This window comes from Lynx canadensis, chromosome E1 (genome assembly GCF_007474595.2).
Source record: "Lynx canadensis isolate LIC74 chromosome E1, mLynCan4.pri.v2, whole genome shotgun sequence".
Classification (NCBI taxonomy): domain Eukaryota; kingdom Metazoa; phylum Chordata; class Mammalia; order Carnivora; family Felidae; genus Lynx; species Lynx canadensis.
The window spans coordinates 23543308-23570465 of record NC_044316.2 but is presented as its reverse complement, the minus strand read 5'-3'; the positions used below and the strand labels follow the sequence as shown (position 1 = coordinate 23570465).

Sequence of the window (27158 nt, the reverse complement as noted above, 5' to 3'; positions counted from 1 at the left end):
ACCCCAAAACTGGCCATTTTAAAGGGTTTTTAGTATATCCTGATGTTGTGCAACCATTACCACTCTCTGATTCCAGGCCATTTCTATCACCCCAAAAAGAAACACTGTACCTGTGAGTAGTCATCAATAATTTCCATACACTCTTAATAGGAATTTTATTTAAGTATAATTTACGTGCAATAAAATTCCTTGATTTTATGTACTGCAGTTTGGTGAGTTTTGACAAATGTATACACTTGTGTAATCACCACCACAATCAAAATATTAGAATATTTCCATTATCCTCTGAAACACTATTACATTGACAAGATGTCTTAGCAAAGAAAACTGAGAAGAAGCAGTCAGGAAGCTAAAAAGGAGACTCTGGGCCCTAGAAGCCAAGAGGATAAAGTATTTCGAGGATGAAGGAGTGACCAACTGTGTCAAATGCTGCTATGGCATCGAGTAACTCAAATGAAGACTAAGATTCATGACAGAATTTAACCATATGGAATCCATGGTGACCCTGACAAAAGCAGTACAGTGCGCCGGTGAGGGTGCAAGCCTACCTGAGGTGAGGGGAGAGTGTCTGGAGATAGCAAGAAGAGACAATGCTCTTAAGAAGCTTTGCTGTCAATAAAGGTAGTGATTGGGGGCTAAGTATTTGTAAGCTAAAGGGGTAGATTTGGTACAGGGAAAAAGTGATGATTTAAGATGGAAAGGGTAAATGTCCAAGAGGAGTGACTGGCTTTGGACAGGGGCAGGGACTGTCCATCCAGAGTACAGGGAGATGGCAGAGAATAAAGGCACAGATGCAGATACGTGAGAGCTTGTGGATGCTCTCTTCTCATTGCTTCCATTTGCTCAGTGAACTGGGGAGCAAGGTCGTTAGCTAAGAAGGAGGATGGAGCAAGAGGGTTTTGGAGTTTTAAGGAGAGAGGGGAAGATGTGAAACTGTCCGTTGTTCAAGTTCATAAACTTGAATTGAAAGTAAGACCAGTCAACAGCAGTTGGTATTTTTCTCCATCAGTGTTCAGCTATGCAGGTTCATGTATGTGAGTACATGGAGAGTACTGGATTTACACAAGGTTTTTGTAAAGAGATAAAGTAAGCAGAATGAGGATGAGGAAAGAGGGAAAAAAGTTGAGGGTATAGAAAATGTGGTCATTATAATATGATTAACCTATGATTGAACTTGGAATGCAAGCTGACAGGAATGAAATTAGGATGTAAAGAGGGAGTGAAGGACAGAAGAAAGGTTGTAGGATCAACAGTTGCAGATTCTGGAGGGTTCAAAGGATTGCTGGACTTGGTATACTACAGAAAATGAGTGGGAAAGATAGGATGAAGGGGTGGCAAAGAAAGGGATGGTTGAAATTAAGATTATGGTGAAGAAGAGGCTGAGCTGGAGTAAAAGATAGGAAGTCAAGGATCTAAGATGCTGGATTATGGAATGGATCATCTATATGGATATAGAAGTCACTAAGAATTATAACAGGGCTAGTTGTATTGGAGAATGACAATGTGCCAGCAACTAAAAGATGCAAAGAATGAGGAGTGACCAGAGTTGGGGACCACTATAATAAGTGGTGGTTTGGCACAGTCTAATGACATGAAATTCAAAGATGGGGGTTTCAGGGGAGCCTGGGTGGCTCAGCTGGTTAAGTACCTGACTCTTGATTTCGGCTTGGGTCATGATCTCATGGTTTGTGAGCACAGTAGGCTGATAGTGTGCAGCCTACTTGGGATTCTCTTCCGCTCTCTTGCTCTCTGTCAAAATAAATAAACACTAAAAAATATATATATATATATGGGGGTTTTCAGAGAGAAAGAAGGGAAAAGGGTCTGAAAGTAGCAATGAGGCACAAAGAAGACACTCTTCCCCCTCTAGGTTCAGTGGTACAAGAGAAAGACAGAGATCAATCACTCTGTAAGACAGCTAGGGAAAGCAGAGTCTTTAGAGGACAGTCAGATTTCAAGTAGAGAAGAAGCTGAGGATATAAGCGCTTTAGTAAATGACCATTAAGTCATGGAAGCCACAGTGGAATAGTTTAAAGATAGGCATTTCTGGCTTAACATGTCCCATGATGAATGCGTATTTATTTCTTCTGGTGTTCAACTCAAGAAACAGCAATCTGTTTCAAACCTGGAGAAAAAACCTGGTGAATATATTGAGACACAATTTGTCTCCAACATGGTTATAGCTCACTGTGTGTGCGGACTTTTGAACTTAAACCTCTCCCTTTCCCCCACCTCTTCACACGTGTAGACACACACAACACACACACACATACACAACACGATATACTGTCTTGAAGTTTTATCTTTTCTTAGTCTGTACCTTGTAAGGATCCTCAGGATCTACCCAGGCCACGTGAAACATATGACGAATTTCCTCTGCCAGTCCAATTCGTGCTCCGCTGTTGGCTGCGACAAAGATGCGTGGGATACCCTCTGCCCTGGCAAGCTCAGAAGCTCTGAGAAACAGCAAATCCTCCTGGGGCCCAAAGGACCCAATTAGGTATGTGATGTCATTGCCAATAACAATGATATCTCGGCCTTCTGGATATTCAGGACTTTTAAGGGTCATTTTCCAAGCTACCATGCCAATCTGCAAAGGCACAAACAAATAAATAGAAGCCTCTTACCTGTAGAATTTTTTTTCAGGCTCCATGAAGGTATCAGACTATACCTAGACACAGCCTCCATGTAAAGATATGCCCTGTTAAAGAGCCAAGTTTCCTGTGGGAAACTATAACAAACATTCTAGCATACCTCTCTAGGTTATGGTGAGAACAGCTGGCTTACTATGTATTTCACAGTTGTTTCAATTCCTTCTTTGGACCTGCTTAAAAAAGATGGAAAAACCAAAGTCTAAATGCACTCAAGATACGTGTGGGAGAATGCTATGCTGCAGGGAATTACATCCAAAACTCCCTAGCTTGCTACCCTATCTACTAAGACACTAGTTCCATCTTCAGTGAGATTCTTTCTGAGAAACTTCTTACACATGAGAGGAGAGGAGAATCATCTTTCATGGACTATACAACTTCTGTGATCCTGGGTCCTTTGACTGTTCTCCAGCATTTGATAGGAATAACAGCAACATTCTTTACTGGCTAGCTTCAGGTATCCTCTGCAAGAATTCACTATAGCTCAACATTGCATCCTCGCTCTGAGCATCTCTTGCCACTTTCTCCCAGCACCACAATACCAAAGCATGCAAGGAATGATATATGTAAATCTCTACTCTCTGTTCAGTAGCATCTGACCAGCCACACAAATAAATGATATTGACTTCAAAGGCAGGGGTGACACGTCTCTTCCCAAACCCTCACAGCCCTCTCTTCTTTTAATCCCCTTCTATATGAGATCTAGTCAATCCTTCTACTTGTTTATTCGCTAGTTCCATTTCTTTTCTATTCACTCATACCCCAGTTACAGCTGCAGTTTTTCATGCCTGCCTGTCTGTTTCCCTATACCCAGATAAGTAATGTTTTCCATTCCTTTTTTCCCCCTATTTCTTTCTGTCTCCCTCCTGCCCCCCACTGCACTCTCACCCCCCCAACTTGCTCCCAAACACAAAGCCTACCAGATGAGCATTCCTGGTCCTGCCTAATGGAGCCCAGCCACATCTGCAGCCTTGGTCCCTCATCCCCAGGCTGCTGCATATCACCTCATTGGGGAGCCGGCCATCAAGAAGGGCCATTAACAGATGTAAATAGCAGCATCCCTGGAAAGCCACATGCATCACCCAGACTCAACCGGGCCAGTGATCATAAGCTCTGAGTACACATTCCTCAATCCAATTGCACATCCACTGTAATCAGGCTGGTTGAAGCTTTCCACATAGCTATTTGTGATTCTCCACATTAAGAAATATATATATGAAACACCTACAGACAAATATAAGCTATTTAATATATCATACCATTGGCCAAATACAAATCAAAATGGATATAATACACAGGAAAAAAATCCAATCACCTTGTGAGATAAGGTATTACTCTATCTGCTCATTAAAGACACAGAAAGGAAGGAGAAACAGATCATCCAAAATACAGCATGGAGAAACTGCAAATATCAGGATAACTTTGGTCATGGTTTTTAAGAAGCTGGCTAATACATGCCTGTGTGGGGAGAAATATTTTACCTGCCTTCTCACGTGGCACTCTAACCTAACACCTCTTTTGTTTTTCAGGAAGGAAAAGCTATTTCCTCTAAATGCATTTGTAGTTAGGAAGACTGGTTTTACACCAAATTTTATGATATATTAACCTTAGCCACCTAGGCTAGAAGTAGCTTAGAAACAAGCCTTGAAGAATCTACTTCAGCATTTGCATGCTAATGCAAACATTGTGTCTGTGTGGCACTGGACAGGCAAATAATACTCTTATCTTCTGTTATTACCTGGGGACTCTAACTGTGTCACTTGGGCAGTCAGTTCAGCAATTGGCTAGGTCATTATGCTTGCAATATTGACTTCTAATTAGGTGTCAACACAGCAGCACCAAGAACACACTACTCTTTATCAATGTCTTTCCAAAGTGTGTTCCTCATCGACCACCTCCCCCCACCTTTAAAAAGTACCAATACAGAATGGAGAGCGCTAGCCCAGTCTTCATATAGTGAGATTCCCTACTAGAAGAGATTAAGTTTTGAGTAAGCATAATGAATAAACATCCAAGAAAGCATCCACTGCTCAACTTATACTGAAATTTAGATTTTTTAAAAAGTTTATTTATCTTTGGGAGAGAGAATGTGTTCATGTATGCATACATTAGGCAGGGGCAGGTGAATGAGAGAGAGAGAGAGAGAGAGAGAGAGAGAGAGAGAGAGAATGAATCCCAAGCGGGATCTGCGCTAACAGCTAACAGATCATGACCTGAGCCAAAATCAAGAGTTGGATCCTTAACTGACTGAGCCACCCAGGTGCCCCTGAAATTTAGATTTTATTGCTAATTCAACAATAGGGCACATAATGGGAAAGATGGGCTTCGGAGTTAAACTAACTTGGATCCGTATCCAGGCCCTATCACTTACCAATTGTATGACCTTAGAAAAATAATTTTATTGAACTTCAATGTCCCCGCATACAAAATTAACACTCCCTATGGGTTTGATGAATAAACTATTCGAAACAGTAATCTATTATATTATCTTCAACATACAAAATTTGTCCCTTTCTCTCCTCTCAATCTATCCAAATCTTACCCAATCCAAAAAGATTCATTCAAATTCCATTTCCTTAGTAAAGCTTTGCCTAGTCTAAAGCTTCTTCTCCATCTCCTACTAAGACCTTCATGTGGAGAATTCATTTGATAATTAATCATATATTGCCTAGGACCGTTTCTAGCTTGCCAGCCTGAACCATTATATCATTGCCTCCAGTGCCTAGCAGGATCCCTACACGTAATATGGGAGTAATAAATATTTGCTGGTTCCATAGTAATTTCACTTTTTAAATGATTCTTAGAAAATAGTCAACACCAAGGGCTTAGAACATCGTCCATGACTTATCTCTAGGGATCACAGGGTGACAGTCTTAAACATCATTCAACTCTTCTATTTTTAAATATAGGGTTTTAAAAAATATTTTTTTAATATTTATTTTTGAGAGAGAGAGAGAGAGAGAAAGAGGGGTGAAGGGGCAGAGAGAGAGGGAGACACAGAATCCGAAGCAGGCTCTAGGCTCTGAGCTGTCTGCACAGAGCCCAACATGGGGCTTGAACTCATGAACTGTGAGATCATGACCTGAGCTGAAGTCAGTCACTTAACCAACTAAGCCACCCAGGCGCCCCTTCTAATACAGTTTTTTAATGTTTATTTATTTTTGAGAAAGAGAGAGAGACAGAGTATAAACAGGGGAGGGGCAGAGAGAGAGAGGGAAACACAGAATCTGAAGCAGCCTCCAGGCTCCGAGCTGTCAGCACAGAGCTGGACACAGGGCTCAAACTCATGCACCACAAGATCATGACCTGAGCTGAAGGTGGATGCTTAACTGACTGAGCCACCCAGGAGTCCTTCTACATTTTAAAAAAATAACAAAAGTAACAGTTGCCATTAAGTGAACATCTATCACATGCTGTACTATATACTACATATTGACAAGTACTGATAATAAAGAGGTTAAGCTGGGGAGTGTCAGCCTACCTTGGTCCAAATCTCAGCTTTGTTCTACCTGTATAATCTTGGACCAATCAAGATTAACCTCATAAAGCCTCAATGTTTCCAATTATAAAAAGTCCTCAAATTATTATTAGTATTAATTCAGAAGCAGCAGTTATTATTGCCATGAGAAAACTAAGGTATAGAGAAATTAAATAACTAGTTTTATAGCTAGTATGTTTATTTTTTAAGATACCGTTCACATAATTTCCTTTACCAGAGAAATTACAGAAGTATGTTCTAGACTAGTGCCACTGCCGTTAGCAGAAACAATATAGAAAGATGAACATCAGTTATAACACAAACATAAATGTCATTGATCCCTAAATTCAATGTGGTATTCTGGAACAGAAAAAGGACATTTGTAGAAAAACTGGTGAAATCCAAAACGAAGTCTGTATTTTACTTATTAGTATCATAACAATATTAGTTCTAAGTTTTGATAATTATAGCATGGTTATACAAAGCGTCAACATTAGAAATATCAATGGTTTCAGTTAGATCTATTTTAATACACCTCTTTCAGTGGGCATAAAGATTATTTGAGCAACAGGAATAGTGTAAGATGCTAATATTAGGTATATAGGAACTCTTTGTACTATCTTTGTAACTTTTCTGTAAATCTAAAATATTTTAAGATAAACTGTTAAAAAAATAAATGTCATGATAAAAACTTTCTGGGAGGGAAGTAAATTGGCTAATAAGGTCATCATTAGTGTCCTGTACAGCCTTGCAAAATGATGGCTATGAAGACTAGGTACAGCATTTTAAAATACCCATGATGTGGGGCGCCTGGTTGGCTCAGTCAGTTGAGTGTCTGACGTCGGCTCAGGTCATGATCTCATGGTTTGTTGAGTTCAAGCCCCAGGTCAAGTTTTGCGCTGACAGCATGGAGCCTGCTTTAGATTCTCTGTCTCCCTCTCTCTCTCAAAGATAAATAAACATTAAAAAAAAAAATACCCATGAGGTAATACTATATTTGAAGAGATAGTATAACAAAATTGTCTGTATATCATAGTAATTGTGAAAGGCAAAACAGTTTTCTAGCCACTTTAAGTAAGCTATTGACCTCTATGTGCTTCAGTTTCCTCATCTGTAAAATGGGGCAATAGGACCCTATTCTATTAAGTTTGTTGTGAGGATTAAATTCATGGTAAGCCTTAGAACAGTGCTTGGCACAAAGTAAGTGCATAGTAAGTATTACAATACTGCATCTAAAGGCACACTGGGGTGGAGGGGGAGAAATGAAATAAAAGAACATAGCAAAATGAGACGATAATTATTTAGAATGATGGGATGGTGCTTTTTCTTCCATTTTCCGAATCTTCCTTAATGTGTTTATAAAATTATCAATGCAATATAAGTTTAAAAGATAACTAAGACTACCAAATAGCTCTTTATTGAGTGACAGGCACACGGTAGCTTATTGTATTATTTTTATGTTAGTGTACATTTGAACATTTCCATAATAAAAACATTTTTTAAGGGAAAACTATCTCACCAGCCTAAGGATTTTTCATACTTTACAAAACTGACTCTAGGTTTTAGTCCTCCTACAACAGATCATATTTATATAAAGTTAGAAGGAGAGAGCTAAACACATGCAAATTAAAAATCAAGACCCACCTGGAAGGGACAATATCAAGAACTGCCTTAGTTTGTTGGGGCTATCATTTCATTTTTAAAAAAGAAATGTTCTGCAATGATGTGTCTGAATGTAAACATATGTATATATAGGTTTATACAATATTAATATCTCTACCTGAGAAGTAACTGCTTCAGTGTTTTTCTGGTCTGATGGTTAAATACATATTTATACTTTTAAAGTCAATATTTGTACAATAGACAAGAACAGTGCCTATCAGCTAAATACATATTTAGGACTGTACCACATGTATTACAAACATGTACTAAAATCGAAAGCTTATATTTATACAGAGCCTTTCATCTTGAAGGGGCTAAAGAGCTTTACAAACATATGTACATAAAAGGACGCTCGCACTGATAGGCAGGCAAGGTATCAGTTCAACCACTCCCCTGTTCCTTCCAGCAGTCTGGGATACTGACACATAGTGTCAACAGATGCAGCTCTGTAACAGCTGCAAAGACATGTAACACAATAATCCACCTTGTGGTGCACAGTCACTGGAAGAGGGCTTGCAACTTGGGAAGAGCAACTGCTCTCTTCCAGCGTAGAAGCACCCCGGCCATTTCCAGCTTTGTGTTTTTAAATTATTCTCTACCAAACTCAACTAATCACTTGACAAAATTGAATTTGATACTGGAAATGGTTTCTGAATGCAAAATACTTTCTGTCTGATGATGAGAAGTAGGTTGAAAACTGCTTCCCCCTGCTCTTGTTACATTTAGAGAGAGAGAGAGAGAGGGAGAGAGAGAAAGGGTCACAACATTCAGGAAAAATGGTTCAAAGTATTCTATCTAAGAATAGCTTCATCTCAGAGGACTGGGTCATTACTTCAGAAGACAGTCATATTTTCCCCCCATTTAATTAGGACACCGTAAGTTTCTCAGTCAAATTACTTTATATAGATGCGTCTATCTATATTAATACACACAATGGAGACTTTTTATTGAAAATTCTGCAATCACTACAAAAGCATACACAAGTGTGACAATGTGATTAGGAATGTGACATTCACTGATTTCACCTATGCCCAGGTTTCCTAGTATATGAACTGAAAAATAACAACCAAAGGAAATTCCACCACTGAATCCCCTTGTTCCGGCTTCTCTCTCCCTCCAGTGCTTTCATGCAGGTGAAACCTAGTGAAAATGACATTCCAGGACTAAGGGCTAAGGAAGCAACAAAAGGGCAGCAGCCTGAGAGGGTTTGCAAGTGTGGGTGGGTTTATGGTCTAAGGAGGTTCAGACTCAGGCTCCGTGGCCCTGGAAGTACACAAGCTTCCTCTCTGACCACTGACTTACCAAATAGTTTTAGGCACTTCCTGCCAATTATGTGTTCATTAATACAGCCATAAATTGTTTAAAAATATGTAATTTCAGATTATTTCTGATAATACAGGCTTCTTAGGTTTAGGGTTACCAACCTAAACTAAGGTGAGGGAAAAAGGGAAGAGGATCAAAAGAGTTACTGTGAATAAGCTGAGGATGAGCAGAAATAAATGTCTCCTTTATACAAGTTCTAAGGAAGAAAATATTTCCTTGGTCACTGTCTGATTCTGGAATAAACACACGCAAGTGAGGGAGGAGGGAACGGGGAGGAGAAAGCAAGCAGAAGAGAACAGTCTTATTTAACTGTTTTTATGTGGGTAAAATGATTTGTGCCACAGTATTTCCATAAGAAGTGGGACCATTATTTTCCTGTAGAAACACATTTGGTTTGAAAAGTATCACTGGACAGGATGTGAAAATCAAACTGAATGAATTATTCACAACCCCCGATCAGAGGTGATCATTATTTCTGATGCTCCAAACAGTGATTAGGATTCTGCCCTGAGATGTCATTTTCTCGCTGAGTAACACCAGCGACACAGAAAGGCATTATCTATCTATCCATACATGTATTTTTTTCTCCTGGGAGGACCTTGGTTTAATGTTACTATAACAGATACTAAAAACATGACAATATTAACATTTATTCCGATGGTGCCCATAAATGCCATTAGTCTGACACAAAGTGTCAACACTAATCATGACCCAAAATTAACACCAAAATTGACATCAACATTAATTGTACTATCAGTGTGAATAGAATGTGCGATTGTACACACGCGTGCACACACACAGATACTTCCCAAAGCTGCAGTTACTACAAAATAAAATACTAATATTAAGCTCAACCAATAAATTTGAAGGGAAAGCGAAGGGGCAAAACAGGACAGGACTGTGTTTTTAAGAATGTAAGAAGCATCCATCAACCGTAGCTATCTATGCTGTGGGAGGCAGGTAAAGTATATCTTTGCCATGGTTGCCTTTCTTCTATCTCCTCACTTTGAGTTCAGCTGTAGTAATATTTTTCTATGTAGACTTAAATAGAGGTGAGACTGTGGCTTTAACATTAAAGCTTTATTTTCCATGCTAAAAGTCTAATAGTTGAAATCTCCTGGCAAAGCCTCCTGTAGCTGTTGTGTTACTATTGCTAATGCCCCAGGAAGATGACCATTCTGCAAGGCCCTGGAGCAGCAATACAAAGAATTCTCGAGCGTTCGAGCTGAAACGGACCTAAGCATTATCTGCATTGTGGAGATGAGAAAATGAAGGCCCAGTGAGAAAGAATCTGAACTTGAGTTCCTTTACAGATGCATAATAAAATGTCACCTCCCCCCCTTTTATGTCTTGTATGAAATGTTACATCTTCACTTTTAGTTAGATACTATCAAAAAATAATGACAACATTCACTCATGTTAGAATTTCATGAAAAAAATGTACTTGATGAAATAGTAGAAAAATACTGTATAGGTGTTAAAATGTGCCTTTTTAAACCACAAGGCGATACAATGTTTGACATAATTTGTGCCATTCAGAAAAACCATGCTGAAAAAAATGTCAATGCCTTTCCATATTGTATTATCTGCTGGATATCATATTCTGTTGCCTAGTGTTATATGATCACATAAAAGAGCTGAAAACAATTTTCTTAACAGCTGAAAAACTCTCTTTTTCATGCTTGGATAATTCAAAAATGGCTGAACAAACTTACCTCACCCTTTCCAAAAAGCGATAAAAGAGTAAGAAAAAAACCATTTTTAGAGCAAAAAAATTTCATCCCAGAGGTAATTTTTTGAAAAATATTACTGGAGACTAGAAATAATAATTTCTAATTGAACAGGGGAATTATCTCCCTGCAATATTTATAAACATGAAACCACAGTAATTTTATGCATATACACACACAATGCTTTTAGTAAACATACCAGTTTAAAAAAAAAAAAAAACATGCAAAAGAGCACACACAAGCCAGTGGTATTTGAGAAATGGGGCACAGGAGTAATTGGATGATATGGAAATTAACCAAGTTGGCCTACTGCAGTTCAAGAAGCTTTGCCCATTAATCACACAAACGAATGTTGAACTCTGATGCTCCACGCTACACCTCATCCTAGGGTGTCATCTGTTGCTGTCCTGATGTTCGTTATTGCCTTTAGCTGGAGCTGTACAGTTTCTTGACATAGGGTACTATATCACATCCTTTTTCAGCAAAATCTTGAAACAAGGAGTATAAAAATGCTGGCGAGTATATCCTTTTGTTTAAAGGCTATCTTATCTTTAGGACTGACTTCTGAAGGGGACTGAGGAGCCCTCCACAAGTTCTGCTTTGGTGGGCCAATGGATGCATCAGGATTTTCAGTCAAGCTCACTGGGCTTTGGTTTGCTAATAATGAAATGAGTCAAACGAACTAATCCACCTGTTGAAATATCTCCAATACCAATAACAGCCATTCAGAAGGAATTCTAAGAAAAGTATATGCAAAGTAAATAGGTGACAGGTATTAACGAAGGCACTTGTTGTAATGAGCACTGTGTGTTGTATGTAAGTGATGAATCACTAAATTCTACATCTGAAACTAATATTACACTATATGTTAACTGGAATTTAAATAAAAATTAAAAAAAAAGAGAAAAGTATATGCATCCCAAAAGAATAGTGTTAAAATTCATTAAAAGTAATTCTGTGGCAGGAAGACCTATCTTTCAAAATTAGCCTCAATATTTTTCTAAGAGGGGCTCAACTTTGGTTCTGAGGATCATTTTAGACAAAGACTCGTAATCAAACATGCTCACTCAGAGGATAAAAGAAAAGTGCATAGTAATTTTAAATAAAACTATCTTAATCACATATTTCATAACATGTCTTTTTCTATACTTGAAATTCCTACCTTGTTAGGCCTAAAAAGATTCAAAATTGGGGCTTGGGGAAGCTGTTGTTGAAAAACAAGATAAGCGCAAATTATGAATGTTTATATGTAATCAGTGGTGTGTGATACTTTTCTGCTGAGGATCTCAAAGCACTTATTACAAACACTTCCCCATCTTCAGGGATAGATTGATGGCAAGGACCATTAGTCTCTTTTTATAACCTGAACAATCAGTGCACAGACCATGGTCCTGTTTTTCAGATCTGCCTCCTTCAGGTCTATTTCAAAGCTCACCTTCAGCATACTACAATACAAATATGCCTCTTTTCCAACACATATCTAAAAGATTGACATGGACTCAATTTCCACACCCAGCATGAAAAGGTAAACTGATATCAAAAGAATGAAATAAAAGCACAGTAAAATACATCCAAATTAGCCTCACATTCATGGAGCTATTCTGAGATTAAATTGAGTAAAGCAATATACAAAAGTCTAATGTTAAACCAGAAACATATTTGGCTTCTATATGCATGAGCTCAAGTCCATAAACATACACAAACTCTCTCCAGTCAGAGTTTCAAAGCATAATAGCTTCCACTAGAATCTGAGTCCAGGATAACACAAGGAATTCCTTTGAGAGAATAGAAAATGTCAACCAAGTAAATTCAGACAGAGGGTTATGGTGGTTTTTCTAAAATAAGAGGTCCTTTGGGCTAAGAGGGTTAGCCTAAGAATTGTCAAAATGGATCTACTAATTAATTTCTTCTAATACTTCAGGCTTCTATAAGCTTACCAACTTCCTTTCCTTACCAATCCCCAATTTTTGTTTGTTTTTATATTCAAATTAGAGATTTCAAAGGATTATAGCAACATATAAGTGAGGAGGAGTGTCAAAATGAGAAGATTTGTTTAAGCTAGTCAGTAGATGCAAGGATATTTGATATATCGCTCTCCATAATTTTTTCTAAGTTTGAAGTATTTTATATTAAAAAATTACAGACACTTATACCTTGGTGAAACCAGACATCAACACACTGCCAACAATTAAATGTTGGCAAGGCTGAGCAGTTCTAGGACTGAATTCCTAATTCCCACCATCCCTACCCTTTCACCTCAAGAACATAAAAGATACCAGTCATGATGGCAACCAGTCTTTAAACTTTAATTTCCACTATTTTTTTCCTCCTCAATCATCCTCTTCCTAAACAGATGTTTCTTGTAAAAAATGTGTAGGGCAAGGATGTGATAAGGTTCAACAGATCTCCGCCCAAAGAGTTAAAAATGCAATTGCATACTGGAGGAACACCAGGCAAAGCCTACCACACCAACTGAAGAAAAACGAGGAAGGATACCACTGGATCTGTCTCACCAAACGGGCAATTCAGAGGCTTGTCTGAATGCCAAGCTGCTGAGAAGGAAAAACCCTGACACCTAGTGCCCATCTGAAGAAATGAAGCCTTGGAGCGACTGCAATTCTTAAAAGAGTGGTAGTGAGTGTGCATGTGAAGGCAGTCATCAAATTGCATTCAATTTGGAATATGCTTATCTCCCAGAAAAATTTTAAGGAAAAAATTTAATACCACACAAGAATTCCAGTCTTTAGTTGCTGATCCTTTGTGGAATACACACCCTGTACCTGATTATTATAGCTGCTTCTAAAGAGAATCTTCCTCTTATCTCAGTTTTCCATTATGACAGGAGAGATGTGGGGAAGGGTTTTGCATGGTTAAAAATCCCATGTGCTGACAGAGAGAGGAAAACAGGGTCCTACTTTCTGTCCACACTAAAAGTGCTATGAAAGTTGCTTGCCTATCATATCTTTCATCGCTGCCCAGTTTAGACATTCATGATTTATTTCACGGAGTTAAAGGAAATATGATAAAAGAATGCTAATAACATGTCAGAACAAGTAAGAATGTAGTCTCAAGAAGGCTACGGTTTTCTTTGTCCTATACCAAGCAAAGTTAAGCTGTTCTCTATCAAGTCCGTTACCGCCCTTGGCTTGATCTTAGCCTGAGCCTTTTAATAACAGGATTTAGCGTGAAAAGTAGCTGCAGTGGATTGTGAACTGTTACTCAAAATGTTCCCACCTGCAATTACAGCTTCCACCAAATGATCAAAACAGGTTAGCAAACTGGCAGGAAAATGAAAACAATTCCTCCAAAATTGAGAAGCAGTAAAAGTAGAACTGTGAGTTGGCTGCACTTCCTCTGATTCCAGGCTCAGCAGCACACCATTCATCTAGCTGTATATTTACATACACTGCCCATCACTGTAGCTTCAGAGCAGCTAGAATTGAAATAAGTTTAGTCTATGTTGCAATCACATTTTCCACAATTTTCATCTTTACTCAAAACTATTAAAAAAATCCTAGGCAACTCATCTTTGGAACTATTTGCAAGTAACATAGTTCACAGATTTGGTCTACATCTCTTTTAATCCTACTCTAAATTCATACTAAATGCAATGCCATTCAAATCTGACAATGAGAAAAATGTGTTCTCCTACACTTCCATCATGAATAAGGTGGCATTCCTTCAGTTACATCTTTCTTGATGGAGAAGGGACAACTAGGAAAATAGAAAGGAGAAAGTGGCTAACACCACATCAGAAAAATCTCTCTTTCTCCTGCTTTTAACGTGGGGCAGTGTTCAAAATGCAGGTCACATCTCTGCTGAAACAGCCAATATTCTTTCTCAAATGGCAAACAAGTTACCTAAAACTAAATGGAACTGAATTGTTCCAAGTCCTGGTCCCATCACCATTTTACCTATTTACTGTCCTGGAAAAAAAACAGGGAAGAAAGCCTGGCCACCCATATAGCCGATGCTCTGGTAAGTACAGGTTTTCTGCCTTTGATTATGGGGAAAAGGGGAAAAGCGTCTCGATTCATGGGGAAACTCTGCAGGAATCTCTTGTTTTACCTTTATTCCTTATATCCATGTGCTAGCTTTTAAACCCAGAAACTCCAATCCTTCAAGGTAATGCAGTATCACCCACAATGATGACCTGGTAGAGCCGTCACCTTTGGAGAACACCACATTATGATGATTTAATGTCTATGTAGCATCAATACATTTACATCAAGCCTTGGCTCTCAGAACATTAACAGGTCAATTTTTTATTCCTTTTTTAATAAAACGATTTCTCAAGGCTCTGTTCAGATGCCCATTCTCTTTGGGACAGGACAGATTTGCTCCAAATCTCATCAGCATGAGCTCTTCTCGTTCCCTTCACATCACTCTTGGGGTAATGCATAGAGTGCCAGGCTCATGACAAACTTGTCTCTTTTGCCAAAGAAAATTAAACTGCGATAGCTGAAAGTCAACTTGCTCTGATAAAACTGGGCTCAGCATGAGGAAATACATCCCACTGATGCCTCGTCATCTCTTAGGCACAGCTGTCCCTCAGAATTCTGACTGCTGAAACTCCATCTTCAGATTGGTCGGTTTCTCAGTGAACGCACACCATTGTATGCTCAAGCTATTGGTAACAGAGTTTGATACTTATACCCCAATCCCATTCCTGTTGTGCAATACCCTATAATCTCGCTACAGCCATGGACTGACTTCGCCAACCATCCCAGGCATTAGTCACTAACTGCTTACAAAACAACATTGGTCTCACTTCTCCTGAGCTCAAAGACTCAGAAACAGCAAGCTAACAACTCAGCCTCAATCCCGGTCAATCATTTGAAGAAAAGGAAAAGAGAACAAAGAAAATAGGCAACCCTTTAAGGAGGATAAAAGGTAGAACAAGAAAGTGAGAACTGACAAAAACAGAAATAAAAAATTTAAATACAATTAGATTTCTCAATTTCAAGGTTATTAAAGCACTGGGCAAAGGGAAACATATGGTCCCCATCCCGACTCTACTGCTTGTAACTACAGTACTATGTGGCTGTTTAAGACATCCCTTTTCCACCCAGGTTTGGTGAGTCTTAAAGGGGTTAAAAAAAACCTTTAATTTTTTTTTTTATTCGTGTGTGTGTGTGTGTGTGTGTGTGTGTGTGTGTGTGTGTGGTCTTTGGGTACAGAGTCCCGTATAATAAGACTATTTGTATTCATACTGGCAGAGTAAACACTACATGTTCATGCCCAGGCAGCTCTGTGCTTGTAATTTCAGCAAGAACAGAGCTCTGTCCCTCTGGGACTTCACTATTCCCCCAGTCTCCATTCGCTCAAACACAGAATGAGAGCAGAGAGAAAGCAGGAGAGAAAGATCATGGCAAGAGGTTTCACACAGCAGTGCAGCTAGCTTTCACGTGGCCCAAAATCTCATTTTTTGTTTTAATTACATTAGTTAAAACCATTTTTCTCTCAGCCCCATGTTCACAAGGGTGCCTTCCATTCCTAAAGACTACACTGTTGAATGAAACAGAATTTAGGTCTAGCACAATGAAGCTTTTCTTTGCTGTTGAGGGGCTCACTATGTAGATGTCACACTGTGGCACAAGCCTCTGCTTCAACCTGGTGTGTTAACGAGTACATATCTATTCTTGTGAAAATTCTATGCATCTTCTCTTCCTCGCCTCTTGCCTTTGCTATTTGTTGAGGCATTAGATTAGAAGAACTGTAAGTCTGATACTCTCCACCTGGTCCAATGCCTGCATCCATCTTAATACCAATTCATCTACTTTTGGCATCCACTGGTGTACTTACTGAAACAGCATACACCTTATATATACAGTAACATTTTTTGAAAAAGATACACAAAATGGAAAATACCACGTATTATCTCCAAAGGTCTACCTAGCCTGTTTATGGAGAACACTTGGGTAAAGATTACTCTTTCTAAACAATGAGATTTATCTAGGGATTCTATCTAAGGTTGAAATAAAAACTGTCTCTTTTTAAGTTTATTATTGTTTTGGTTGTAACTGTACATTAGAAGCGTAGTTAAAATCAGGAAGAGGAGGAGATAGGTTATTATGACTTTATATCATTATTAACAGTGCACCATACAAGAGAGGATTCCAATGCCAGAAAATGAATTCTTAGATAACTATCAGAAATGTGCCTTCTGCTACATTCTTTTATGCTTAAACCCCTGGTTCTGATTGAGCCCCTTTAAGAATATATTTATCATGATCATAACAGCACTAGATTAAATTACCTGAGCACAGAAAATATACCAAAAAAGGTGTACTAGTATGTAAGTATCCAAATAAGAAAGAACATCAAGCAAAACAATACTTTAAATGTTTTTATTATAGAAAAATCTCAGGGGCGCCTGGGTGGCTCAGTCGGTTAAGTATCCTACTTTGGCTCAGGTCATGATCTCATGGTTTGTGAGTTCCAGCCCCACATCAGGATCTCTGCTGTCAGCACGGAACCCACTTTGGATCCTCAGTCTCCCCATCTGTCTGCCCTTCCCCACCTGCATATTCGTGTGCATGTGCTTTCTCTTCTCAAAAATAAACATTAAAAAAAATCTCAAAATTTCAGGTATATACAAAAATAGAGAAAATAGTCTATTTCTATGTATATATCATTTAGCTTTTCATTAACAACTCATGGCCAGTTTGTTTTCTCTATACTCCCACACTCACCCCTCTACTACTCTGAAGCAAATCCTAGACATTGGATCATTTCATCTGTAACTATTTTAGTAGTTATGTGTAACAGAAAACATAACTGTTTTTTAGAAAGCAAAACTTTAATACCATTTAAAAAAGCACATCATTATCACACATAAAAAACTAATAATTCCTTGATATCCAGTCAATGTTTTCTCTCTAAAGAACTCTACCAACAAGACTACTATGTGCCTATGCAGCATCTAAATTAATGCTACTTAATGACCACCCCCATGGAAAGTTGCCACTAGTGGGCACAGATATAAGAAAAGGGGGAAGGGGAATCAATGACTTGCCTCATTTCCTCCTGGAAGCCTGTTCATGTGGACCAGCTGACCCTGATCATCCAACACAAGCTCAGTATACGTCAGCATGTCAGAAGGCAGGGGGGGTGATGGAAGGAATGCTTGAGTAGACATAGACTCCCAGAGTTTGATCAGAGACTAGTGGTGGAGAGAAGTTTGACTAATCAGTGACAATCAGCATTTTAACATACACAAAAACAAATATTAAGTTTCAGTCAAGCTGATTTTACTCTTTCCAAGTGTTCTGCTGAGCATCAAAGCATTAGACCAAATTCTGCAGCTCTCATTCTCAGTTAAAATAGATTTGTAATTATTTTTCACATAATGTTTTTTACATATCAAAATCAGGCACTTTTCCAACAAAGTCAAATTACTGAGTGATTCTGAATCAGCACAAGAGCATTAACAAATGCAATAGACCTAACAAACAGATCTAACAATACCTAGGAAAATTAAAATAAAAAACTAAATAAGTAACATTAATCCCTCTTTTTAAAAAAGGAGAGAAAAATCCAGAAGAATAGAAAAATAACCGGGAAAAGTGATATGACACTCAGCTAATGCCAAAAAAAATCTAAGGCGGCAAGAATAAAGTTTCTACTAGAGGCTCAGGAAAAGCATCCTTTCCTAATGTCTTTTCAGATCTATAGGGCCATATGCAGGAATTAGCTCATCAGGGATGTATGGACTATTTGTAATGTGCGGATCAATTCTGGTCAATTTGAGAATACAGGCACACCTATCCATTTTAAAAACCATTTTGATTTCCATTTCCAACTTCATATGACCAGAACAAATGCCTCATGAAGTGGGAACTAGCTGTTTCTTTGGTTGTCTCAAAACAACATTTAAAGGCAATATGATATTCATATCTACATGTTCCAATCACAGTGTTTATGTCTATTCCACAGGAAAAATTATACAGAGTGTCATTTCTATTTATAGTTCTGGCATTGGGGAACAGAACCAACACAACTTGTAGGGGAACAATGTTGGCAATACAAAATGAAGATACCTATGTTTCCAGAGAGAGACTTGTAAACAAATGACTACTTACAGGAAATCTCTTGTATTTACAGGTAGACTATTTACCAAGGCCACATATATTACTTTATTAAAATTCAAATGTGGTAATACTAGTAGTATTGACTAGAAGACTTGGAAAAATCCTGTATTCATAGATTTTTTTTTTTTTTTTAAGGACAAATTCAGTATTCTTTTGATACTCTATCTGTTGCATTTTCTGCTGTGGATGTACTTTTCTTGCCTTCTATTGATGGAAGAAAAATCTGCAGCATAGAGAGGATTCACCATACAGATCAAAGGAATTTATTTTCAAATAAAGGATGAGAATCATAATGTATTTTCTCACATTAGTTTTTATCCAGCTATAATAAATCTTCCATGAAAGAATTGATACTTTAAACTGTGTATCATGAACTCTATATCCATTTGTATATGTTATCAGTATTGATCCTCATCATATTAACCTATCAGCTAATGGCCTGGGTTATCTTGGAAAATAGGAAAAAGAGAAGTAGAGTTTCAAGCCTCTTTTTTAATACCCATAATTCGATTATAGCTTAGGAAATATATACCTGAACGTAACTCCTCACACAGGTCATTGTAAACTACCATCACAGGTATGCTATCTCAGTTTACTTTCTTCCCAATAGAAGCTTCTATCCTCACCATTCCTCCTATTAATTCATAAAGAACTGTCCAATATTGGAGTTGGCAGTCACCAAATCCAGAATGAGACAGAAATGAGAGTAGTGTCAAGACACTTCTTGCCCTTTGGGAATGACCCATTCCAGGCTAAGCTGCATCCAATGGAAATTCAGGAAAACCCTGCCTCTTTAGAACATATCAGAACCCCCCCAGTTAGCCACCTTTACCTGCCGAAACATCTCTGGGATATCATATATGTATGTTGTCCCCAAGGATTGTGCCTGGAATCTCTTTGATTGAAGTAGGTCTTTGGTGACATATGGAGTGTTGATTAACATTCCATGCAATGGTCCCTGTTTGTCTCCATATGCCTGAAACATGATCTACAGGAGAAAGAGAATGGGGGGAGTTAAGAGACAGAGAAGAAAATCAGCTGCCTAGAGGGGCTTTTTTTCATAAATGTTATTTCTGGACACACATTTTTGGTGGGTTGAGTAGCTAAGACATGCCTTTACACATTGGGTAGTGTTCTCAATTCTCTACAGATTAACCAACTCTAAAAAATGGTATGTAACCAATGATACTCCATGGGTTGCTCTCACTTTTGGATTAGTTGAAATCAACAAGAAAGCACAGCGTAAATTTCACATCTCAGAGACAGACTGACAATGCTTGCCTTCTAAAATGACTAAAATTCCATATACTCAGAAATGAAGTATGTCAACTAATGAATCTAAGCAGTCCGCACATTTAAGTTGAGGAACAGCTACGTGCTGAAGAGAATTCTGCTCTTTCCCTAACAGAAGTCAGGTCAAGGCTCTACCCTATTATCTGTGCTTCAGTCTATGATTAGAAGGTGCTTCATAAGTGTTCATAGCCACACAAAGGTTTCAAAGATTTTTGCCAGAAGTGGATTTCATCCATCCATCCATCCAGCTAGTCAGTTCTGGTTAGCTCATTAGACATAGCCCATAGTAAAATCAATGTGTTATTATATATATATATATAATACAGATATGCATTTATTTTATATCCTCCAGTATACTACATCTACAACTACCGAATAGTCCTGCAATACTATATTGTCACATAATGAAAACACACCATTTTTAATCATTTCAACTCAAATATAGCTAGAAGAGTACTTCATACTTCATATATTTAGTTTTATTTGCTTATGAATATTTATAAGGGATGCCATTACTTCAATTCAGTTATATTATTGAGTGCCCAGAGGTTGTATAACACTAAACTAGGCACTTATGCATGAATACCTTAAATATAGACTCCAAACACAGTGAATACAAATGAAGCCTGGGAAATAAGGGTATGTGGGCATACACACGTATCTATTCTGGTCTAAAATGTATAAGCTTAAATCTACCATTAAGAAATAGATTTGTGAACCTGATATATAGGCCTAACAACATAATAAGTACTTTCCCAAACCTGGATACCATTTAGCTAAATGATCCGGAGCTGCCTAGCTCAGAGGAACAAATATGTTCTGCTGACTGGTCAGTCAGGTCCTATACCGGGCACAATGTCTGGGCTGCTTAAACCCCATGGAATGGAGCTTCCAGTCCTATTCTATATGACTAATGGTGAAAGTCACTGGGTGGGAGGTAGAATTAGCAATGTCTTAGGTAGAAACAGTAATGTTTTAAGAGATTCAAAGTGTTAAGTATGGTCAAGGTATTAGAATAAAAAAAACTGGACTCCTGAGAGAAGATAAACCAAATCAAAATAAGGAAAAGGAGTAAAAGCAGCAGATTCTGGGAGCTACATTCCTGTCTATTAGGAAAGACAAGAGCTGTGGGTACAAGAGTTTGAGACTCACTTTTGCCAAGTAGAATGAAGTCAGGCTGGTCAGTGGTTGAGCAACATAACCATGTGGACTGAGAAGGGGGTGGAGAAAGCCCTCTAGGTACTCTCGCTGCTGGTGGGACTTGAAATGGTAGGACTACTTTGGTGAATAGTTGGCAGTTTTTTTTATAAAATTAAAAATACACTCCTGTGACCCAGTAATTACATTCTCATATATTCACCCAAGAAAATGAAAACATATTCTACATAAAGACTTGTATATGAATGTTCATATAGCAGCTTTATTCATAAAGCCAAACTGGAAATTAAGCTTCAAATGTCCATCAATAGGTGAATGAACTATAAACATTTGTTACATTCATAAAATGGAATACCACTCAGCAATGAAGAGGAACATGCCAGAGTCTACATCTATGCAGCACGGATGAATCTCAAAAATACTATGCTGAGCAAAAGAAGCCACATAAACACTGTACATAATGTCTGATTTCATTTATATGAAATTCTAGGACAGGCAAAACTCGTCTGTAATAGAAAGCAGGCCACTGGGTGCCTAGAACTGTGACTCTACCTTTGACTGCAAAAGAGAATAAGAGAACTCTTACGGGTTTTAAGATGTTCTCTATCATGACTGTGATGGGAATCACACAGGTTTATATGATTTGAGAATGAACTGAAGTATACACATAAAATAAGTACATGTTATTATATGTAAATTGTATCTCAATAAAGGTAACTTAAAAAATATATATTTCTCCCTTATACTACACATTGGGAATCAAGTGACTCATGCAACGGATTACCCAAATCTCTTCTCCCCGCTGTGATGGCTGGCATCAGTGTTCAATTACAGCTAACACCACAAAGACTTTACAAAGAAAATGAAACAAAATGAAGCTCAAACTAGTCAACCCTGCTCCTTGTTGTCAGAAAGAATAAACGATGTGCTGAACAAGAGGTTGATGGTAATGGATAGCACTGAATGATCAGCTACCATTAATTTTATTTTCTACTATAATGGACATAGTAGTTAAAAATTGGTAAAGTGTATGTCTTACAAATTTATGAAAATATGCATATATTTTATATATCATACACCTTTCATCAGTGGCCATCAGAAAGGCTTCTCTTGGAAAACAATTTCTGATCCCATAGTCTGCTCCCTTAGAACCTTGTACCTATCTTTTGATAGCACAAATCATAATCATATTACAGACAAACTAATTATCTGTCTTCTTCCACCCTGATGTAAATTTCTTAAGAATAGAGATCACTTTGAATCCATAGTGCCTGACACACTATATAGGTGGTCAGTAAATGTTACATCAATTAACGAATGAATGATACACAGTGTTCTACATTATTTTGAATTCACATAATGACTCCCTAGAACAAAGAAAGGAAAAAAATAAATTGGCAGTAAGCATCAGGTAGGCATTAGGAGCACCAGAGCAGACTTGAAGACTGTTCCTTTTGCTGGTTCCCTCCTCCGGCCAGGGGCTCTTGGGTTCATTCACATTCCGCAGTGGCTGCTGAACTCCCTCAACTGAACAGCCTGAAGGAGACCTCTTCCTTTAGGGCTTCCTAAATAGGTAGGACCCATGGTAATAGGGGTTGTCCCTCAGGCAAAAGGTAGCTCATTCATTCTTTCAGATACTTATTGAGTACTTATTTTGTGCCAGGCATAGTACTAAATCATGATTGAAGGCATCTGAGCCTTTCATGCCCCTGTGTCACCACTAGCCAGAATGAAGGAAATCTAAGAGCTTTCTAATAAAAGAAAGGAAAAATAAAATAGTTATGAAGAACAAACATATTTATCAAAAACATTAAAATCTCAAGTGGCCATCTTATTTTTCACAAGAATAGACTGCCTTGAAGCCATTGTAGAAGTTAATTAAAAATATCCCTGCCCATGGAAAGCTCTGACTGAAAATGTCTTTAAGGCTGTCTTGAAAAACATCAAATGCAGCAAAAATTATTGAATACTCTTTCTCTTGCTCACCCCTTGCACTCTTGTGCGCACTCTCTCTCTCTCTGTTTTAACTGTTCACTTCTCACTGGATAGATTTCTCTGGCCATCTAACTGGGAATCAAAGCACAAAATGAAAGGTCACTCTGACAACTATCCAAACTCAGATTTTTAAAATTCATCTTCAAAATACTGGCAAAAATGTCTTTTCTTGCCTCTGTTCCTGGATTTAAAAGGACATAGATAAAAACAAGAGACATATAATCTCTTCCTGGCACCAACTGCATAGAAGAAACTGAAACCCTTGTGTATACGTACTGAAGCAAGGTCATCCTTTAAACAGAAGAAATTCACTTTCCAAGTTCTGGCCAAAAAGCTAAAATAACATCTCAGTTCTTAAGAAGATGTGAGCAATGGCAAACCAACCCAAATCCAGTATCACAGCAAATGGCACAAATATTTAGAAATGAAGGTGGGAACACAGATTAAAAGGAATTCTGTTATGAAATAATCAATCTACTGAAAGAGTCATCTTCCATTTTCACATTCTTGATTTTTCTACCTGAAAAAGGGGTTAAAGTTTGCTACTTTGCTCTTCTATAGATCTATAATACTCTGAACTCTTTGAAGGAAAATAATGTGTGTAAATGGAATAACATAATGGGTAAATATGAGAAAGTCACTGCTTGACATTGCTCTCGCTATTACATTATGCTGAAATTTTCCTTATGATCAAAGTTGGTGATATATTTCAACAATTTTCTTTTCTTTACTTGTCAATGAGTGGGCTATCAAGGCTGAAAACAGGAAAGACAGATCAGCCCAGAGAAGACAAGATTGTTCAGGTAGCTCAAGAGCCCTTTATAAAAGAATGCTAAATTGTAGAATTACCTCTGGATTGAGGTTCACTTGGCATCTGTTTGGGCTCACTAGTATGTCACAAAGATTGAGGGTTTCATAACATCCGTGATTAAGAACACAGGCACATCTTATAAGGTAAATGAAGTTTTTTCAAATTCATGTGAGCACTGAAGCTGACAGAGGATGACTCCGCTACATGAACCAATGGGACTTGTGAGTTTGGGTTTTCCATAACAAGGCCAAGTGGCTTATCTTTAAGGACAAAATCAAAAGTCTAAGGAGCCCTTGACTACTGTACCTGTGCTGTCCTGGAGTCAGTCACTTCCTTGTACAAGCTGATGTCCAAGTAATAGCCGGACTCATTTGTCAGGAAGAGGCGGATGGGAATTGCTTTTCCAGTTGGTGTCAGGCGAATGTTGATTTTCAGTTCTGCCTGGAGGACACGTAATTTCCACAGCCGACTTCCATAGCGCATTACCATGCTCCGCACAGATTCCTCAATCTGTCACAGACACGTCACCAAGCACAAAATTTAAAACACCTTGTACCTAGAACCTGTTTCAGGTCTTCCCATCTTTGGGAAAGAAGGAATGGAAAAAGGTGCTGGTTTCTGGAGATGTGCACTACATGTATTCCTTATAAAAAGTAAGATAATTTCTCCCCAACCCTACTCTTGCTTAGAAACAAGTTGGGGACAATTTCACGCCAGGCTGGCATTTGAGTGGGGTTCTCTGGCTCACAACACCCAAATCTGTGCAACTCCCTACCCGTTTCCCAATTATATTCATATTCTATATCAAAGATCTGCAATATCTAAAATTACAAGCCATGGGATTTAAGAGAAAGCCCCCAAATAAGAATAAAATTTCTAGTTAAATAGCTATTAAGTAGCATTTATATGCATGGTAACTATGTTTCATTGCACTTATAGGACCTTAAATCATCATAGCAATTACCACCATGAGCTTTTTTCTATACAATTTTATTAAACTTTATAATATATGCCTCTTGGTAAATTGCACAAATTAAAGAGAGGCAATTTGTAGGTGGTGTTAGAATCTTCTCTCTAAACAGAGCTCTGAAGCTCGGTCATTGCCAAGTCCAATTGGGATTTAAGTAGATGGGGCAGATGTTTCATAGTTTCTCTAAGGCTTATACCCAGGCATCTTAGTGCTCCTAGTTTTCAGGGTTAGGCAAGTTATTTTAACCAAATGGCCTTAGATGGGATTTTCCCTTACTGACAAATGAAATTTTGTTTTCCCAATATGGCTAAAGGCAGCCAGGACATACTACTCAAAATTAACTCATTCTCTTAAATGAATTGTCTTTCTAAATTGCTTTCTCAACTTAGAAAATATCAAAAATATTTTCTACCATTCTTCTCTTATGGTTCTTTAGAAGTATGTGCCACCTTTGCAGTTTGTTTTAGCACCACAGAATCTCAGGTTAATGGATTTCAAGGAGTTGACTTCTCTAGTCCCACACTTGCTTGTTAACCAAAGGGTATCTACCTATTCTTTTCTGGAGAGAACAAAAGTCAACAATCTCTACATTCAAGAAGCTGACAGTTATCTTATCTATGATTAGAAAGGCATAGCTAGGACATATGGGTATTTAGAGTGGAAGTAGAGAGGCAGATATTAAAAAAACTCACTGAGAAATGGTTAGGTCAAGTCTAAAAATATATACAGTTAAATAGTGTCCTGGCCATGTTTTCACTCTTCCAGCCTCAGCAGTCCCAGAATGCTTAAGAGAACCTTCACTTAAGCTAGATGATGAGACTTGATACTCAGTGAGTAGCCCTATCCTTGTCAACCTATCAGTAGTTTAGAGTCTTGAAGGAAAAAAAAAGCAAAAGTGATTTTTTAGGTCTTAGACATTAAGTTCAAAAATCTAAAGTCCATGCTTACAACTGATCTTGAGAAATGGAGATACTGGTTCTCCTAACCAAATTCCACAATACCAAGATAGAAAAAGGTTAGAGTGAATACAAATAGAGAGCAGTCTGTCTTTATTACACCTGGGATAAAAGGTCAAATATAGAATCACCCTGTTTTCCTTTCTTAAACTATATGGAATGCATTTTAGAATAGAGCCTCAGGATAGAAAACATATATAATACATGTGAAAATTCTATAACAACCAAATTGTCTCCCTGTGGAAAAATACTGAAGGGAAATAGGTTAGACACTTTAGGAAGTTGTACTGCCTCCCTGAGGCCACAGGTAAGTAACATTTAGTGCAAAACAGCAGTAATTTTGCCAAAATGTCCAAAAATAGCAAAGTTATTCCAGATGAGAAATCCTAGGGAATTATATAAAAACAGGACCATTATGATGACAAGTATCCAAAGCAGGTACCAATGGAAAAACAGAAAGAAACTTTTATGTTTTCACACTGCTTATAAATGACCAGCAAGATAACATTATACCACCTTCAGTTTTGATGTCTGCTTTCAATGGCTTCAAATTTTTGACTCCCTCCCAGAAACCCTGTCTCACAAGCATTCTGTAAACTTTAAAGATCAAGGGCTCAACTAGCTAACCAAGTATACTTGTTTCCAGGTTTAAGTGAGAATAAATATGGATGAATCTCTCTACTTGTGCTTGGTAGTGCTGGGAGAGAAGCTAAAGAGAAATGTACCTTTGATGGGTCCATAATGACTGTGGGCACAAAGTTGAGGAAGATGTGGTTGCAGTCAGTGCGAACATTTGTATTATTAAAAGCAACTTCCAATTCATCCATGGCCTCCAGGAGCAGCCGCTCCCCTTCATTTTGTAGATATTCAAAAGAAGCTTCCTATACAAAATGAAAATCACCATCAATATCAGTGTGTTTTAAAAGAATCGGTAGGGGCACCTGGATGGCTCAGTCGGTTGAGCATCCAATTCTTGATTTTGGCTCAAGTCATGATCCCAGGGTCGTGGGATCAAGCCACCAATGGGCTCCACGCTGA

At 38.1% G+C, this 27158-nt stretch overlaps 1 protein-coding gene across 8 annotated transcripts in view; it reads right to left on the bottom strand.

Annotated features, from left to right (window-relative positions):
• Positions 1 to 27158, bottom strand: part of ACACA (acetyl-CoA carboxylase alpha) — a 274923-nt gene that overhangs the window by 78218 nt on the left and 169547 nt on the right. For all 8 annotated transcript variants that reach the window (XM_030296955.1, XM_030296959.1, XM_030296958.2 and 5 more), the window contains 5 exons: positions 26846 to 27001; positions 24501 to 24704; positions 19770 to 19925; positions 17863 to 18009; positions 2321 to 2590 (listed from right to left, as the gene is read on the bottom strand). In XM_030296955.1, the coding sequence (XP_030152815.1) occupies positions 2321 to 2590; positions 17863 to 18009; positions 19770 to 19925; positions 24501 to 24704; positions 26846 to 27001 (933 nt within the window). The remainder of the gene's footprint in view (positions 1 to 2320; positions 2591 to 17862; positions 18010 to 19769; positions 19926 to 24500; positions 24705 to 26845; positions 27002 to 27158) is intronic.